Consider the following 17,001-nt stretch of genomic DNA (forward strand, 5'->3'; position numbering starts at 1 on the left):
TGTGGACCTCTTTTGCACATTGTTCTTATTTTTCCTACAAAAAGTATAAAATGTCATTCTTTTTTTTATAGAGGGCAGTTGATGATTGTATTCTAACTGTACTGCCCCCCTGTGGGGAGTTGAATGGATTAATTCATTTCACAAGACTGTGGTCAGGGTTGCATCTGGAAGCTTCCTTAAAGCACATCCATAAGCACTGTATAGAGCACATCACTGCTTTCGATTTGTGCAGCTGTCAGATAAACCCATTATATATATAAAAAAAAAAAATAAAGGAGAATGATATTTTGTCCATGAATGGACACAGTTTATTGATCTTCTCTTTGCATCTATCTATCTATCTATCTATCTATCTATCTATCTATCTATCTATCTATCTATCTATCTATCTATCTATCTATCTATCTATCTATCTATCTATCTATCTATCTATCTATCTATCTATCTGTGTGGGGGGCCTGGTGTCACTTTTTTATTTTATGTGATAACATTTACTGAAAGACTGTAACAAATGCAGGAAAATGATTTAAATCATATAACCGTAACAGTTCTGACTAAGCTGCAGGCTGAACATTAAAACAGAAAGAGAAGTGAGAGTTCACCTGACCCTTCCCCTTTAGGTTGAGGAACTTTGCTTGATGGTTTCTGATGGGCTCACAATTGTGACGATATTTCCTGACTTGGTTTAGTACTTTATATACCAAATCCCCAATCGTCTTGTGGCTTTCTTCAAATTTTCTCTTGATCTTCTCTTACTACACAGCTCAACATCATGGGGAACTATGCTGCAAATGAAGGGCTATCCATTTTTGTTATTGTAAGCTATTGGGATTATGATTTTTAGGATTGGTTTCTTATTTAACTTTTTTTTTTAAATCTTTTTACATTTTATTATCTTTTGATTCTAAAGTTCCTATTTTTTTTTTTTTTAAATTACTTGCTTTTTGTGTTCTTTTACTGTTAATGTTGTATACTCTACAAAACTTCTTAAACTCCCTCCGTTCTGTTTTTCAGCTTGTGTGGCTCGGCATAAATGTGTTTCTATTTGTGCATTTTTACATGGCATTTTTGGTTGACAGATACTACTATACTAGAGTCATTCTTGGGGTAAGTATCAAATCATTTATACATCTTAAATATTTATTTTGTTCATTAATATATTAATGAGCCAGTGTTTTTTAAATGTATGTTGTATAATTTGTAATATAATAATTTGTGTAGTTGAATGTAATTTTAAAATAATCCCGTAAAATTATTATACAGTTAATCTAATTTCTTGTTTGTATATTGTACTTTAATTTCTATGCTAATTTATTGTTAGATTCTACTCAGAACTTCTGTAATGTTTATACAGTCTAACCAGAAATTATTCAAACACCAGATATATATTTTACTAGTGGGTGCAGGACACTATAGTTCATTTATGTAAGTGAGGATAGCAAAATAAAGTAAACTGTGACATATTATACCCCAAAACTCTTCATACAGTGGACTACCAGTAAAACTGATAAAAATATGGGACCAAAAATTATTGAGACACTTTGACCTGACCATGTTTTGGTGTTATCAGACATAATTAAGATTATTTTTTCTGACACAGTTTAACTCTGAGTTATTATTACTAACTCATATTATATTATCTATAGAGAATAAAATGTGATAATGTGTGAAATGTTGAAGGTGTCTGAATAAATTTTGGTTTGACTGTATGTACAATGCTGTTACATTTGATCTCTAAGGACTGTATTTTAATGCATCAGTGAATATGTTGTTCAGAGCTTAAAATAGGAAATGAAACTTCTCCTGTCTCTCTCTCTGTGTCCTCAGCAAGCTCTCTCCTGGGCCAGAGCTCCAGCTGCATGTCTGAATTTTAACTGCATGTTGATCCTGCTGCCAGTCTGCAGAAACCTGCTCTCATTCCTACGCGGATCCATACAGGTCAGAAGAGGAGCAACAGAGTGAAAAGTGAAAGGCTTACGCACTTCAGATAATGAAATGTGAAAAAGTTTGAATCTCCTCATTAACAATGTGTGTGTGTGTGTGTGTGTGTGTGTGTGTGTGTTCACAGTGCTGTAGCCGCACTGCAGCCCGTCAGCTAGACAGAAACCTCACTTTCCACAAACTGGTTGCCTACATGATTGCCTTGCACACAGGTACTGTAAGAAAGACACTTTTACTACGTTTAAATCCTTTTTCAAATCTTTTTTCTATTTTCAAATCTTTCTAAAGTGCCAATAAACCTCAAATCTGAACTACACTGACAATTTGGTGTAGAAACAAGTTTCACTCAGAAATTGCTAGTAAATTTCACAATTTACTGGGGGTCACAAGTTTGGAATATATATATATATATATATATATATATATATATATATATATATATATATATATATATATATATATATTTTATGTTTTTGAAAGTATCTTATGCCTACCAATGCTGCATTTTTTTATCAAAAATACAGTAAAATCTGTAATAGTGTGAAATAATATGAAATAACTGTTTTCTATTTCAACATATTTTAAAATGTAATTTATACCTGTAATTAGCCTTTCGCCGAGCCCCGCCCCCCTTAGTTACTGTTGCTTTGTCCGACAAACGTGGCGCTGTCACTCCACACGCAGTGAAAAATACATCGCGGAACAAAGAGGATACTGACCACACATCGACAGACAAGACAGAGCAGGTTACTCATGATATTAAACAATGTCCCAGCTTTCAAACCGTGTAGTAATTTAAGAAATTCAAACAATAAAAACCGTTTTGTTGCTCTTCGTTGTCGTGACCATGGTCGTGACAGATTGCTGTAGAATAGATCGTCAGCTCAACCGCTCGTAAAATACGATCATCTCTTCCTATTAGTCCATGAACATGATAATGAATGTTGTTTCAAACGCGGAAAGACGTCAATACACACCATTTTTCAAGTTTAACTCCACCGAGGTTAATCTTTTAACTACTGGCTGCTTTGTCGGACAAAATGGCGGATGCGGCGTTCTGATTGGTTAGATCGCTTGTCAATCAAACTCCCGGCGAAAGGTCAATTGCAAACTTAAGGCCTTTGCACACTGAGTTCGAAATTTTCGCATGCGTTTTTTCGTATTCGCAATCCTAAAAATTCGTCACGCACCGAGACCTTGCACACTGAGTCCGATGCGTATTAATGAATGCGTTGCGAAAAAAATCGCAAAACAATACAAAATGAAGTCTTCAAGCAGTGAGCACGATTAGTTGTCTCCTCTAGAAAAAGAAAGAAAATATTGAGTCTGTTCAATCCCGAGATTGCATAGAGAGAAAGAAGAATTCACCTCATCAAGGAGCTGCGGGATTATCCGAGCGTTTCAAAGTTTACTTCAGGATGTCAGTGGCTCTGTTTGATGCTTTACTACTGGCACAATCTGTCTTTATATTCGGTCTCTTTGTGTTCCTCACGTTGTTAGTCATTCAGTGCTGTTTTTTTTTTGTGCTGTAGGCAACGTGGATCAACTTGTCAGATGGCATTCTGGATTTTTGCGTTCGCGTACGGTGGCTCTGAATTGTCAAAACGTCTCTCAAAATGCGTGCCACGGATGCGAAAAACGCAGAAAATCGAACCTGATCCGAATATTTTTTTGACGGACGAAAGTTTCGGAGGCAGTGTGCAAACGCGATTGACATAACGTGAGGTCGAATTTATTTTTTAACGTGCGAAAGTTTCGCATGCGAATTTCGGACTCAGTGTGCAATGACCTTTACTCTTTTTTTTACAGTCTATGATTGCAAAGCTGAATTTTCAGCATCGTTACTCCAGTCTTCAGTGTCACATGATCCCATAGAAATCGTTCTAATATTATGCTGATTTGGTTGTCAAGAAACATTTCTTATTAATATCAATGTTGAAAACAGTTGTGCTGCTTCATATTTTTGTACCATGATACACTACCATTTAAAAGTTTGGGGTATGATCTTAAAAAAAAAAAAAAATAGAAATGAATACTTATATTCAGCAATTGACACATTAAATTGATTCAAGTGACAGCAACGACATTTATAATATTACAACAGATTTCTATTTCAAATAAATTCTGTTCTTTTGAACTTTTTTTTTAGTCATCAAAGAACCCTGAAAGAATTCCAGAAAAATATTAAGCAATGTTTTCAACATTGATATTAATAAAAAAGACATACAAATAAATAGTCATGTAGAAAAGAGTTATTTTAAATTGTAATACTATTTCACAATATTACTGTTTTTTTACTGTATTCTCAAAAAATCTTAATTATTCCAAACTTTTGACCTCCAAACATACTCCAATGTTTTATGTATAACTTAAAAAAGTCATTACAGTGTAGCCTGTACATCTTGCATGTATGATATTTCATGGATATATTAACTTGCTGATGATTTCTTGTATATTCTCCCAGCTATCCACATCATAGCTCACCTGTTTAACTTTGAGAGATTCATGGATTCCCAGCTTATGATCAACAGCAGTTACCTGCCCTATGTGCTCTCTCAGATTGGCAACAATGACAACAGATCTTATCTGAACCCCATCAGAAGCAATGAGACGGTGAGTCTTTCCAGCAAGTTTCACAAGGTTTTACTCATTTCAGTCACGCACATTTGTGTAAGAGTTACACATTCTCAGTGTTAGCAGAAGTCCCATTAAAACACTGATTCTGAAGCAGCATCCCTTTCATTACGTAAGGAACCTCCAACTGATATCTCTTCAGCCCCGTAGGATACCTCCCACTTCCACCCACGGTTACATCACATAACCATCATGCTGCTGCTGCTGATGTTGTGATCACATGGTTTTTTAAAATTCTGTTGCCATAGTGTTTCTGTAATGACCCAGTGGACAATAGCCAGAAATAGAACAATGAGAGGATGAAAGGCTTATCATAACAAAAACATTTATAGTATGTTGAAACACCATGAACACACACATCCTATGACTGCTATAAAAATCTACTGTATTTATAGCTGTAACTGAGAGCAACTACAACAGATTTGAACAATTTTAAAACAGCATTTATTTGAAATTGAAACATTTTGTAACATTTGTAACTCTTTACTGCCACTTTTGATCAATTTATTGTGAAATATTAATTTCTTTAAAAACCAAAATCTGACCCCAAACTTTTGAACAGTAGTTTATATCAGTGTAATCTCTTTTTGACAGTAATGTTTTATATGGTAATTTTTGTGTTTTGGATTTCCCAGAACCCAACCATAGTGATGTTCACAACTATAGCGGGATTGACGGGAGTGGTCATCACCCTCGCCCTCATCCTCATCATCACTTCCTCCATGGAGGTTATCAGAAGGTCATATTTTGAGGTGTTCTGGTTCACCCATCACCTGTTCATCGTCTTTTTCATTGGTTTGGTTCTTCATGGAGTCGGGTGAGGGTTTAATTCAATTAATATTTGTATTTTTTTGTTCATAGAAAGTTCAGCTTTGCCAGCACAGTGCAAAAAAGATTTTTTTTTAAATTATAACATAAACTTTAGATTCTAAAAAGGAAGAAAACCTTGTGAACAGGATCTGAATATAGTAATATGCAAATATGTGATTTAACCCTGTGGTCCTCTTTGGTCAAAAATGACTGAAAATGTTTACGTTTTGAAATTTTTTTGCTTCATCATAATGGGATGACACTTGGTGACTTTGTGTGAACATAGTCTATCATGATTCAGATATGTTTAAGGGTCGATATGGTAAAATTGAGCCAAAAGTCTCAAATAACAGGTTGAAATCAGATCAGACCCAGATTTATTAAGCTGTGATAAAACCATGTTTGTTACATTTTTATTGAATTTCGATGTTATGTGTAACAAAATGTCCTCTTCTGTGTTTAGGTTTGACAGTAGTAAAATTAATGCAAAAACTGACACTTCAAATCAACACTTCAAGCTAAAAAAATCTAAACTTTGACAAAACTTAGTCTTTTAGAATGTCCACATATCCACATCTTAATAAAAATAAGTATTTATGTCTAAAAACCATGAGAGAATTTTATAAGCCACTTTATATAGAACTAAATAGGAATGTTGTGGTTACACCATGGCATTACACAAGTTTTCTTTTTTACTCCCAAGCGATGGCACTAATCTACCTTCAAAAAATTGGATTTTAAATGCCTTGTCTCTATTTTAACATGGAATACTGCTTTAATTAAAAGAATATGTTAGAAAAAAAAAAAGTGTATTATTTTCAATGGGGAAAAATAGCTCATATAAACTCTATAAATATTGCATAGTACCATAAAATCCTCTCAACATTTTAAATAATAATCAAAAAATATTATTGAACAAAAATGTATTACATTGGTTTTCGTGAAAAACAAAAAAGTTACATGTCAAGGCTTCAGTCACTTTTGACCGTGAAAGGTTGACCAGAGGGTTAAGCACTGAATCCTTCAGATTATTGAATGTTTGGATGCTTTTTCTTTAATTTGTATAGTATAAAGTTGAGCAATTCCTAACTCCCCACTTGCTCTACTTCACTGTTAGTGCCACAATGTCTTTTGTTAGTTTGCTGCTCAGTAGGGGATGATTTAACAAAAAACCTAATAATAATAATAATAATTTCCTTCATTTATGCCAGTGTACACCTATGGATAGGCTTAAAGTTTTAAGCTAATAAAATACAGGTTTTCTAACAGCCTTTATTGAAGCATCATGTATATTAATAACATGTCTCAGTCATAATAGATGTTGACAGGCACATAATGCTAGCAGGAGAAATATCATGCATTATTTATGCAATAACAGTATGTCTGTGTAGGCGTATTGTGCGAGGCCAGACTCTTGAAAGTGTAATTGTGCACAACCCAAATGAATGTCACAGCCAGTTTGAGACCTGGGGTCAAAATGACACCAACTGCCCTGTACCGGTCTTTGCTGGGAACCCACCAATGGTATATCATAATATAATCTCAGTCTCAGATACAATCTATAATCTATGGAAGCTTGTTTCCATCACAGTATAAAAAAAAAATAAAAAAATAAAAAAAACTTTAATTTTGACTTTAATCTCACAATTCTTTTTATTTCTGGCAATTCTGCTAATTTATATATCGCAGTCATGAGAAAAGATAGATAGATAGATAATGTTTATTTCATTCATGGATATTTTTTTTTTTCCAACAAATCTTACTTCATCATCTTCATGTATATAATTTATAAAACCATGATGAAAAGGAGGCAGGGTGAAGAATATCTTATATTTCCTGCCCCCTCAAAAAAAGTCAGAATTGCAAGATATAAACTAGTGATCGACCGATATTGATTTTTTAGAACCGATACCGATTATTTGCATGTTTATGTACCCGATAACCGATATGCAGAACCGATATTTATTTACTGTTATACTTCTGTTTTTGACAATTATTACAACACAAATGAGCTGAACAAACCATTTTATTTATAACAATCACTCCCTCCTCGCATACAAAAAAAAAAAAAAAAAAAAAACTTTACTGAATAATATTAGCTGGAATATATAACATTGTCAGGAAAGTAACAAACAAAACAGCATACATCATTGCATTTTCCAACTAGTGTTATTAATTATTATGTTTTGTCGGTCTAGATCATGAAATGCTTTCTGACAAAGTGCTGTAACTTATCTATGCATTTACACAAAACTATAAATTGGGCTACTCAACCGCGATCGCGTGTGGAGGTACTAAATAATTTCCACAGAGCTGCATTTATTTAGATTTGTATTAACTAAATAATGGTTATGTAGTAAATCAAATGATTATATAATCTAATAAAGTTAAACAGCACTTGTCAGTTGGCATTTTATGATCTAAATTTAATCTAACGTTAAATCATGAAATGCCAACTGACAAAGTGCTGTTTGACTATAACTTAATCAAACGCGATCGCGCATGGAGATAATAAATAATTAATTTCCACAAAGCGGTAGGCTACATTTATATGTGTATTAGCGAAATAATTGTTATGTAGTAAATGATAATATAATCTAGGGTGTTTAAACAAGATAATCTTGTCAAAAGTTTCATTCAGTGGCCGTGCTTAAGCCTCCTGATCATCCGTCAGTTGCTAAGCAATATGAACGAACGTTTTCTTCTAGACTAATGGTGAGCAAATACAACAGATAGAGAATTAAATTCAGCGCTTTTATTTTCAACATGCACTCATTCATGTCTGTTTTATTTAATTCATGTAAAGTTACGTCTTTATTGGGGCAGGACATGGCAAATTACACTACGTGACTCAATGAGTTCGTCTCAGTTGTTTAGAAACAAGCTGCATAAATTAACTATATCAGGAATTTATGTCTCAGATCTCATTTGTGCATGTCTGTTATGTTAAATAAAGTTGATTAATTAAAGCAAACCAAGTAGAACATATACTTTACCTGTGCACTGAGTTGTTGTTGACTGATCTCCTCAGACGGAGGAAGTCTCAAAACGGCCACAAAATGGCGCCGTAAATCGGCGAATCCGATAAACCGATACCCGATTATGGAAAAATGCTTAAATATCGGGAAAAATATCGGTAAACCGATACATCGGTCGATCACTAATATAAACTCACAATTCCGACTTTTTTCTTGCAGTTCATAGTTTATATCTCACAATTAAGACTTTTTTTTCTCACAATTGCGAGTTTATATCTTACACAGACCCGCACATGAAAAATATGTATGTCATGGCCACAAATGAACAATTCATTCCATTGACTTGCTTAAATCGTCAGGACATTTTACTAATCAGTTTCCTTGTTTTAAGTAAATTTTGCTCACAATATAATAATTCCTTCCCTCATTTTACTGAATCATGCGCAAAATATAATAACTTGTTCCCTTGTTTTACTAAATTGTGGCCATGTTGTAATAATTAGTTCTCTTGTTAACTAAAACACTCAATTTAATAAATCGAAGGAACTAATTACTAAGTTGTAGGAACAAATTCTTTATTTGTGAGCACAATTTAAACTAAAATGAGGGAACAAATTAGTAAATTGTGTCTTAAATAAATAAATTGCAATTGCGCAAAAAGTCGCAATTACCTTTTTATTATTATTATTATTATTCCATGGTGAAAACATGCTTCCATAATAACCTCAAATTAATTTAGCACATATATATATATTTTTTGGCAGCATTTAAAAAAGATGTACTTCCTCTTGCAGACGTGGAAGTGGGTGGTTGGCCCCATGTTTCTATATGTCTGCGAGAGACTGGTGCGCTTTTATCGCTCACAGCAGAAAGTGGTGATCACCAAGGTTAGTAAACCAAGTTATTTGATTAGCAACCAATCAATTTCTTCCCTTCTCACCACCATATTACGCCACTTTACAGGTAGTGATGCACCCTTCCAAAACCCTTGAGCTACAGATGAAGAAGAAGGGCTTTAAGATGGAGGTCGGTCAGTATGTTTTCATCCAGTGCCCGTCGATCTCTCAGTTAGAGTGGCATCCCTTCACCCTGACCTCTGCCCCAGAGGAAGACCACTTTAGTGTGCATATCCGAATTGTAGGGGATTGGACACAAGCCCTTTATACGGCCTGTGGAGGAGACAAGACTGTAGTGCTGGACGCTTGGACACTACCGAAGTAAGATTAAAGTGACAAATGAGTTATTTAAAAAGATAATTCACCCAAAAATAAGCATTCTGTCATCATTTAATCACCCTCTTGTTATTCAAAACCTGTATGACTTTCACTCTTGTTTTGAACTTTCATTATATATATTTTTATTGTGGAACTCAAAACTCAAATAACACAGATGTGGTGTTTTAAATAGTACTAGTGAGTTTCACATGTAAAATGGGAAAATACATGTGTAGAAAGGGGATGTGGCCATACAATCACAGTTGAAAAAAAGAGAAGTGTGGGGAGATCAGGTTTCTGTTCGAGAAGATTGGTAAGCAATACGGCGATTTCAACATGAGGGAATTTTTGTTGCCGTTTCTTCTTGTGTGTTTCCTCATTTCTTCCTCCTTCAGTACAAAACTGGAAGAATATAGATGACACATGATAATGCAATGCTTTGTTATTTCTGTGAAACATCTTGCAAAAAATGTTCAGTTTGCTAGTTGGCCATGCATAACGGCTGTCTGTTGTTCTCCGTGTAGGATGGCTATTGACGGGCCGTTTGGGACGGCCAGTGAAGATGTCTTTCGTTATGAAGTTGTGATGCTGGTTGGCGCTGGTATTGGTGTCACACCTTTCGCTTCTGTTCTGAAGTCTGTGTGGTACAAACACGTCAAGGAGAACAACGTCTTCACCAAAAAGGTGATAAACAGCAAAAAGTTTAGCTATTCAAACTGTGAATGACAGAACATCTTTGTTTTTAGTTGTTTTCATTTGTTTGCAGACGCTATGGTTATTTTATAGTCTGAAGGCTCATTTACACCAAGGATGATAACTATAACAACAACAATTAACTCTTTCCTTGCCAGGATTTTTTTTTTTTTTTTTTAAGTTGCCAGCCACTGCCAGGATTTTTGATCATTTTCACAAAACTTTCATGGCCCCCAGAATACTTTCTTGTTTTAATATCTGAACTTATACTACAGGGCTGTTGAATGCGCAAATCTGATTTGTTGACCAACGTTCTAAGGTGTGCAGTTATTTTCAGAGAAACGCACGGCTAAAGTAGTTCTAGGCAGGTCTTTACCGCATTACTTTCCATATCACTTCGCCAAATGATTTCAGTTATTTCAATCAGCCCTTACAGCCTACAACCGCAAAAGAAACAGAACCCCCAAGTGTGTTAATAACTGTATCAACAGTTTTATTCTGCTATCAAGGCTCAAGCCTCTGTTGCTAGTTCTGAAATGACGTTTGGAATTAGCAACGGAGGCTTGGGATGAGATGCGTAAGAAATTAGTCCCACACACAAGAGTGTTTTAAGGACAAAAACCTGACAAATGTCTTGAAATACAACATCGAAACAGTGTCTTGAGGTGTGGTAACCGTAGTATAAGCGGAATAATTGACTTTGGGCCATTGAATTCTTAGAAAATAATGCACACCCGAGGTGTAACGGCATTACCACCTTGGGTGTGCATTATTTTCTAAGAATTCAAAGGCCCAAAGTCAATTATTCCTTACATATACAGTATCATGGGTCATTCATGGATAAGCAATGCTTTATCGCTTGTTTCTGCTTCTTTTTTTCCTGTGTTTTGATTCAGATATTCTCTACTCTTTCAGAACTTGCATAATAGCACCCCCTACATGTAACATTGAAATCATGGAAAGCTCGAAAATTCTGTCATTGGCGGGGAAGCATTGTCTCATGAATGAAGGAAAAGTTCCATCAATGGCGGGGAAAGAGTTAAGAATTGTTCTAAATGAAAACGAATAGCAGAATCCAGACCACAACAATATGATGATGGCACAGAAACAATATAATTGGAATCACTTTCACATTTTTCCCCCCCTAAATGAATGATAAAAACATAGAGAGCCACTCAGAATTCATCCTGCTTTAAAGACCTCAAGACGACATAACAGCAGCGTGTGCTTATAATAAACAGAGAGATTTAGTGTGTTGGTGTGGAAGCTAATGTAGTTATTGTTATAGTTTATCATAACAGTTAAGTTATCGCTTATGGTGTGAAAACCAAAAACGCCTTTGGCCTTTCATAAATGTCAGCTATGGTCTTATGGCTTTTAAGGCAAGACAATACAGGTGAATCTGGTAACGTTATAGATTTTAACTAATAGATATTTTACCATACTTCCTCAGTTGATTACAGTACATTAAAGGGTTAGTTCACCCAAAAATGAAAATTCTGTCACATATTACTTACCCTCATGGCGTTCAACACCTTCGTTCATCTTCGGAACACAAATTAAAATATTTTCGTTTGAAATCCGATGGCTCCGTGAGGCCTCCATAGGGAGCAATGGACACTCAAGATCCATAAAGGTACTAAAAACATATTTAAATCGGTTCATGTGAGTACAGTGGTTCAATATTAATATTATAAAGCGACAAGAATATTTTGGAGCGCCAAAAAAACAAAATAACGACTTATTTAGTGATGGCCGAGTCAAAACACTGCTTCATTTATGCTCCGAATCTTCCTGAATCAGTGTATCAAAACATGATTCAGATCGCGTGTCAAACTGCCAACGGCTGAAATCACGTGACTTTGGTGCTCCGAACAGCGGATTCGATACACTGATTCATTCAACGAAGGTCTTACTGGTGTGGAACGGCATGAGGGTGAGTAATAAATGAGAGAATTTTCATTTTTGTGTTAACTAACCCTTTAAGACAGCTGTTTGTATTCCAAGTTTTATAAAATGTTATGTTTAAATGTGCAAATGAGGCATTATCTAATTGAATATGCAATAATTTCCATACATTTCCAGCAGAAATCTGAACATTGGATAAAGCCAGATTCAAAATTCTTTTTTGAACATATTATTTTGTTGACATATTAATGGTGTTTACAGGTGGGATATCTCTTTTTATCACTCCATAAATCAGAAAAGTACATTTTCACCATGTTTTCAGGAGTAAAATGTTAAATATATGAGGTGAATGATATGAACAATCTTATGAATATATATAGGAATGAAATTGTGCTACTGCAGTGGAGATTTTAAGAAAAGATAATGTATGACAAAAATAGAATTTAATAAATTAAATACTTCAATATGTTTTAAATGTTTCTGAAAGAAGACGAGTTGTGTAAGCAATGTGAATTGCAAGGGTTACTAATATTGTTTTGAACTTTGACGTGTGCAGATCTATTTCTATTGGCTGTGTCCGGAGACGCAGGCTTTTGAATGGTTCGCAGACCTGCTGCAGAGTTTGGAAAGACAGATGACGGAGAAAAACATGAGCGATTTCCTGAGTTACAACATCTATCTCACACGCTGGAAAGACGCTGAGGTGGGCGGAAAGATGTCATTGTTGAATGGCAGATAATGTAAACATTTTAAACTTCACTGAAATACAAAAACTACTTTGATACTTATTTTGATCACTGTTTAAAGGCGGCCCACCTTAGGGTTCAGTATGAGGCAGAGGATGATCCTATCACTGGGCTTAAGCAGAAGACTCGGTATGGTAAACCCAACTGGGACAATGAGTTCACTGCCATCGCTACCCAACACCCAGGGTATGTAGAGTGTGCTAAATGAACCATTATAAAATGGATAGGTCTGGTCCTTGATTATGATTGGTTGAGCTGTGCTCAAAGCCATTGTAAATTACTCTACAAACATACATCTATGACGCCCTTTAGCTGTTCTAAATTTACCGTAAACCACGGCTTCTTAGGACTTCTTGCTTTAGTAAAGTGCACATTTTAAAGGCTTTCTACACTTGCTGTGTGTTAGTAAGTAGTATTTTTTTTTTCTTTTCCTTCTCTCAGTTCAAAAGTTGGTGTTTTCCTATGTGGTCCCACGGTGCTGGCCAAAACTCTGGGGAAGCAGTGTATTTCACACAAAGAATCTGGAACCGAATTTATATTCAACAAAGAAAACTTCTGATGTGCTCCACGAGATGTGCCACCGTTTGGACAACTCGTGTATCAGAATCCATGGATACTGATGAACACATTTTACATCAGTGTTTACGCCACAAAAAAATTACTTTTTGGACTTTTCTTTGGAATTTTATTTGTTTTACAGTTTTTTTTATTACAGTTTATTTTACAGTTTTAGATTTTAAAATAATTAAATTCTAGTTAAGAATACTTTTTTTGCAGTGCAAGTTTTTATGTCAATATGTTGTTATTGGTCTAGATATGTCATAGCTGTGCATCATACAGAAATAAATAATCATTTTTTAATATACTATAAAGATTAAAGTATTTTACTGTTAGTGTGTAAAACTACTGTGCTTTCCAAACAAGCTTCCCCTTTCTTAAGTGGAAGTTAAATTATCCTTATGAAATCCTGAGTTGCAAAATTTGGTGGAAATCACAAATCAACCGATTAATTAAAAGATAATGTTATAACAGGCACAAGTCAAATGTTGAATTCAACAAAGCTTTTTTTAAATTTCAGTCCTTTTCATTCATATTAATATGAATAGCTAGTGGGTTCCCGTTTGAAAGTTTTTAACATTGCACAAGAATTCTGTGTGGGATTTATAGATGGACTTGTGTATAAAAATTGAATCTATAATTATTTCAGCAAAATCATTGTGTGCTTGCTGATTTCAAACTTTAGAGAAAGGGAAAAACTCTGCTTTAGTTCCCAGAAATAACATCAAACACGTATTACTACATCCTTGCATTGTTGTAAACTTCCCCTTATATTTTTTATGTGGTCCTCTATCAGAGTTTAAATGTGAATATGGAAAATGTCTTTGGGTACAAATACTCAAAGACGACAAACATCCTGATATATTCATTTTCTTAACACTGGATTATTAAACCCAAAGCTGACAACTTTAATAATTAAACAACATATTCTATACAGAGCAAAAGTGCATGTAACCTTTGCAAGTCCAAAAAAAAAAAAAATCAGAAATGGCAAATACACATACAATGTGGTAGACAAGCACTTGCAATACAGTCTAAACATTGCAGATTAGGTAAAACAGACACGTTGAGCATGGTTTAAGTCTTAGCCGGTGTGTTAAAGGCTTCATAACAGACATAATGGTCAAAGTGAAGGTGGTTTTCCTGGTCCGTGCCTGTGTGTGTGTCGCATCTCAGCCCTGGTTTCTGCTCATAGCGCAATAGCCACTGCAAACACACTGACGACGCAGTACATGGTGCGGTTCTCCCACCTCACTGTGCAGCTTCCTGCAAACACACACACACACACACACATATTAGAATGAAATCAGATGCACATAACTCTTCATCTTATTTAGTTTATCTGAATCATATCTGGAAAAATCAGGTGATAGCGCCACATAGTTGCCATACTTTTTTTTTTTAATAACATAAAAAGAATATTAGGAATAAAATATGACCGCCATGCTTTTATTTAGTATAAATGAAATGAATATAATGCACAAGAACACATATTTGGATAGCTGACATGAAATTTAAAAATTCAATGGTCGCCTGCAGCATGCAATACTTCATCTAAAACTAGATGAATTTTACTTTTTCTACAGGCATGTTTTTATGAGAGACTATATGGAATATTTTAACTGTTAAAAATCAACTGTCACATCGCAGAACTTTTTAATTGAAATAGTTAAAATAAAACAATATAAAATGATAACAATATTAACTAGATATTCATAGAACAATGTATGTTGCACATGTACCATACTCTACAAAATGAATGATGCATCTCCTTCAACTTTATTTGTCAGATAAATATTAAGTGCGAAGGCCAATATGGTCCATATATTAAGACATATATTTATATAAAAAATATGGACCCTTTTCACATTTCCAGGGTTCTCAGAAGCAGAAGTTGTAGCTGTGAATGGGAGACGACAGCAAATATAATATTTGTTTTCCCATTTGCTCCAATAGCAAAACAAAAAATCTGTAATAGCCTTTCTATGACTTTCCAAAAGTATGAAAAAATATAGAGAGATTGATTACTGCAATGAAAAGAGAGAAAGATGTCAAATTTGCCATCACTTCCTCAGCCATTGTATTAGAAACACCTTCGCAGCAGCATAATTTTTTTTTGTCATTTTGTCAAGGTAATATAACACAATGTAAAGCAATATAAATGTGTATTAATTTAGTTTTTAAGTTAAATTATGCTGATAACTGTGGAATCGCATCATTACGGTCTGTGAAAAGGGTCCATTGTATAGCTATTTCTTGGTCTTTTGGTCAGGATGAGCTCACACAATTGAAGCACAAAGCAGTTCTAAAGAACTAAAGCTTTACCGTCAGTGGTAGTGTCCCAGTAACAAGAGTTGGCTGTGTGAAGACCTGCACCACTTTTCTGCATCACAGCACAGTTGACTGAAATATAGACATAGTATCAACAACAGCTCTTTGGGTAATGTCTTTCAGCCTTGTGCAAATATGATGTATAGCCTTAAATTATCAAATGGAAAAGCTCGTACCAATGTACTTGAATGGTTTCCCCTGTTTCACTAACTGGGTGAGACTGTGTTCGACTATGCTGGCTGTCCACTGGTTCACTTTGTTCTGGCTGTAGTCCACGCCTCCAATAATACCCTCAATGCACTGACCGATAAACACACACACAGAATTAATGGAGCAGACTTGCACTCAAATAAATAGGCTAGCATTAATCCTGAAGGCATGAGTTAGACATGAGACTAACAACAATGCAGTTCATTCAATGAGATACACCACAGGTCTTAAAGGGTGCTTAATGTTGTTATATATGTATGTCTTTGGTTTTACAGTGAATATTACCTCCTTGACAACATTACTTGCTTCATCTGGGTTGAAAGACACCTGAAATTAGAGGTTTTGAAAGATGAAAAGAGATTAACAAGCTGTAAAACATTAGATTTAGCATCCTTTAGATTTAGTAACCAGAATGTACATTTTAAACACGTATGTTAGAACAAAACTCAAAATGTTAAAAACAAAATTATAGTTTATGAATACAAATATGTTGATATTTCATCAATTTGCTTTATGATTCAAGTTGACGTTATGATTTGGCCACACCCTGAACCATTTTCCACGAAAACATAAAACACAAATATATAAATTATAAATCGAAATTAACTTTTACTGGTCTGTGTATGTGTAAACGATGTAATGATGTTAAAATATGTGCGTTTAAAAAGGATGAAGTGATATTATGTTTCTATCCGGATGAAGCGGTTAGCAGGCTAGCAGTAACAAAAAAAACAGTCTACGGTTTACCAGCTTTGAAAGACAAGATTAGACAGATAATAACCAGCTTCACCATGTCATGCCTTATATAAACACCTACTTCATCTCCAGAATGATACTCCTCCATATTTTCAATTTGAAAACCAAAAATCTGGATAACAAACTCAATTCAGATGACTGTAGCTTTTCTCTCACTGACAACCAAGGATGATGTTAGCAACACAATGTCGATTGAGTGCTGCCACCTACTGGCGCTCCTCC

At 34.8% G+C, this 17,001-nt stretch overlaps 2 protein-coding genes across 4 annotated transcripts; one reads left to right on the forward strand and one right to left on the reverse strand.

The window, feature by feature from the left end:
* The first annotated feature begins 666 nt into the window (after window positions 1-666).
* Window positions 667-14,204, forward strand: cybb (cytochrome b-245, beta polypeptide (chronic granulomatous disease)). 3 transcript variants are annotated; one of them, XM_067388014.1, is made up of 13 exons: window positions 668-817; window positions 1,015-1,107; window positions 1,828-1,938; window positions 2,069-2,153; window positions 4,406-4,554; window positions 5,211-5,392; window positions 6,777-6,909; window positions 9,158-9,250; window positions 9,327-9,580; window positions 10,102-10,261; window positions 12,735-12,881; window positions 12,986-13,110; window positions 13,366-14,204. In XM_067388014.1, the coding sequence occupies exons 1-13, from the start codon at window positions 773-775 to the stop codon at window positions 13,481-13,483; spliced, it is 1,695 nt and encodes a 564-aa protein (XP_067244115.1). In that variant the 5' UTR covers window positions 668-772; the 3' UTR covers window positions 13,484-14,204. The 3 variants fall into 3 exon arrangements, with proteins under 3 accessions (XP_067244117.1, XP_067244115.1, XP_067244116.1); XM_067388016.1 differs by lacking the exons at window positions 12,735-12,881; window positions 12,986-13,110; window positions 13,366-14,204 and adding an exon at window positions 11,186-12,439 and having other exon boundaries at window positions 667-817; XM_067388015.1 differs by lacking the exons at window positions 668-817; window positions 1,015-1,107 and having other exon boundaries at window positions 1,828-1,965.
* A 142-nt stretch (window positions 14,205-14,346) lies between these two features.
* On the reverse strand, window positions 14,347-16,992 carry dynlt3 (dynein light chain Tctex-type 3). The gene is made up of 5 exons (XM_067388017.1): window positions 16,841-16,992; window positions 16,309-16,350; window positions 15,990-16,113; window positions 15,808-15,885; window positions 14,347-14,748 (listed from the first exon to the last, which is right to left on the reverse strand). The coding sequence occupies exons 1-5, from the start codon at window positions 16,865-16,867 to the stop codon at window positions 14,672-14,674; spliced, it is 348 nt and encodes a 115-aa protein (XP_067244118.1). The 5' UTR covers window positions 16,868-16,992; the 3' UTR covers window positions 14,347-14,671.
* Between the last annotated feature and the right edge of the window lie 9 nt (window positions 16,993-17,001).

The sequence above is a fragment of the Chanodichthys erythropterus genome, chromosome 6, assembly GCF_024489055.1.
Source record: "Chanodichthys erythropterus isolate Z2021 chromosome 6, ASM2448905v1, whole genome shotgun sequence".
Taxonomy (NCBI): domain Eukaryota; kingdom Metazoa; phylum Chordata; class Actinopteri; order Cypriniformes; family Xenocyprididae; genus Chanodichthys; species Chanodichthys erythropterus.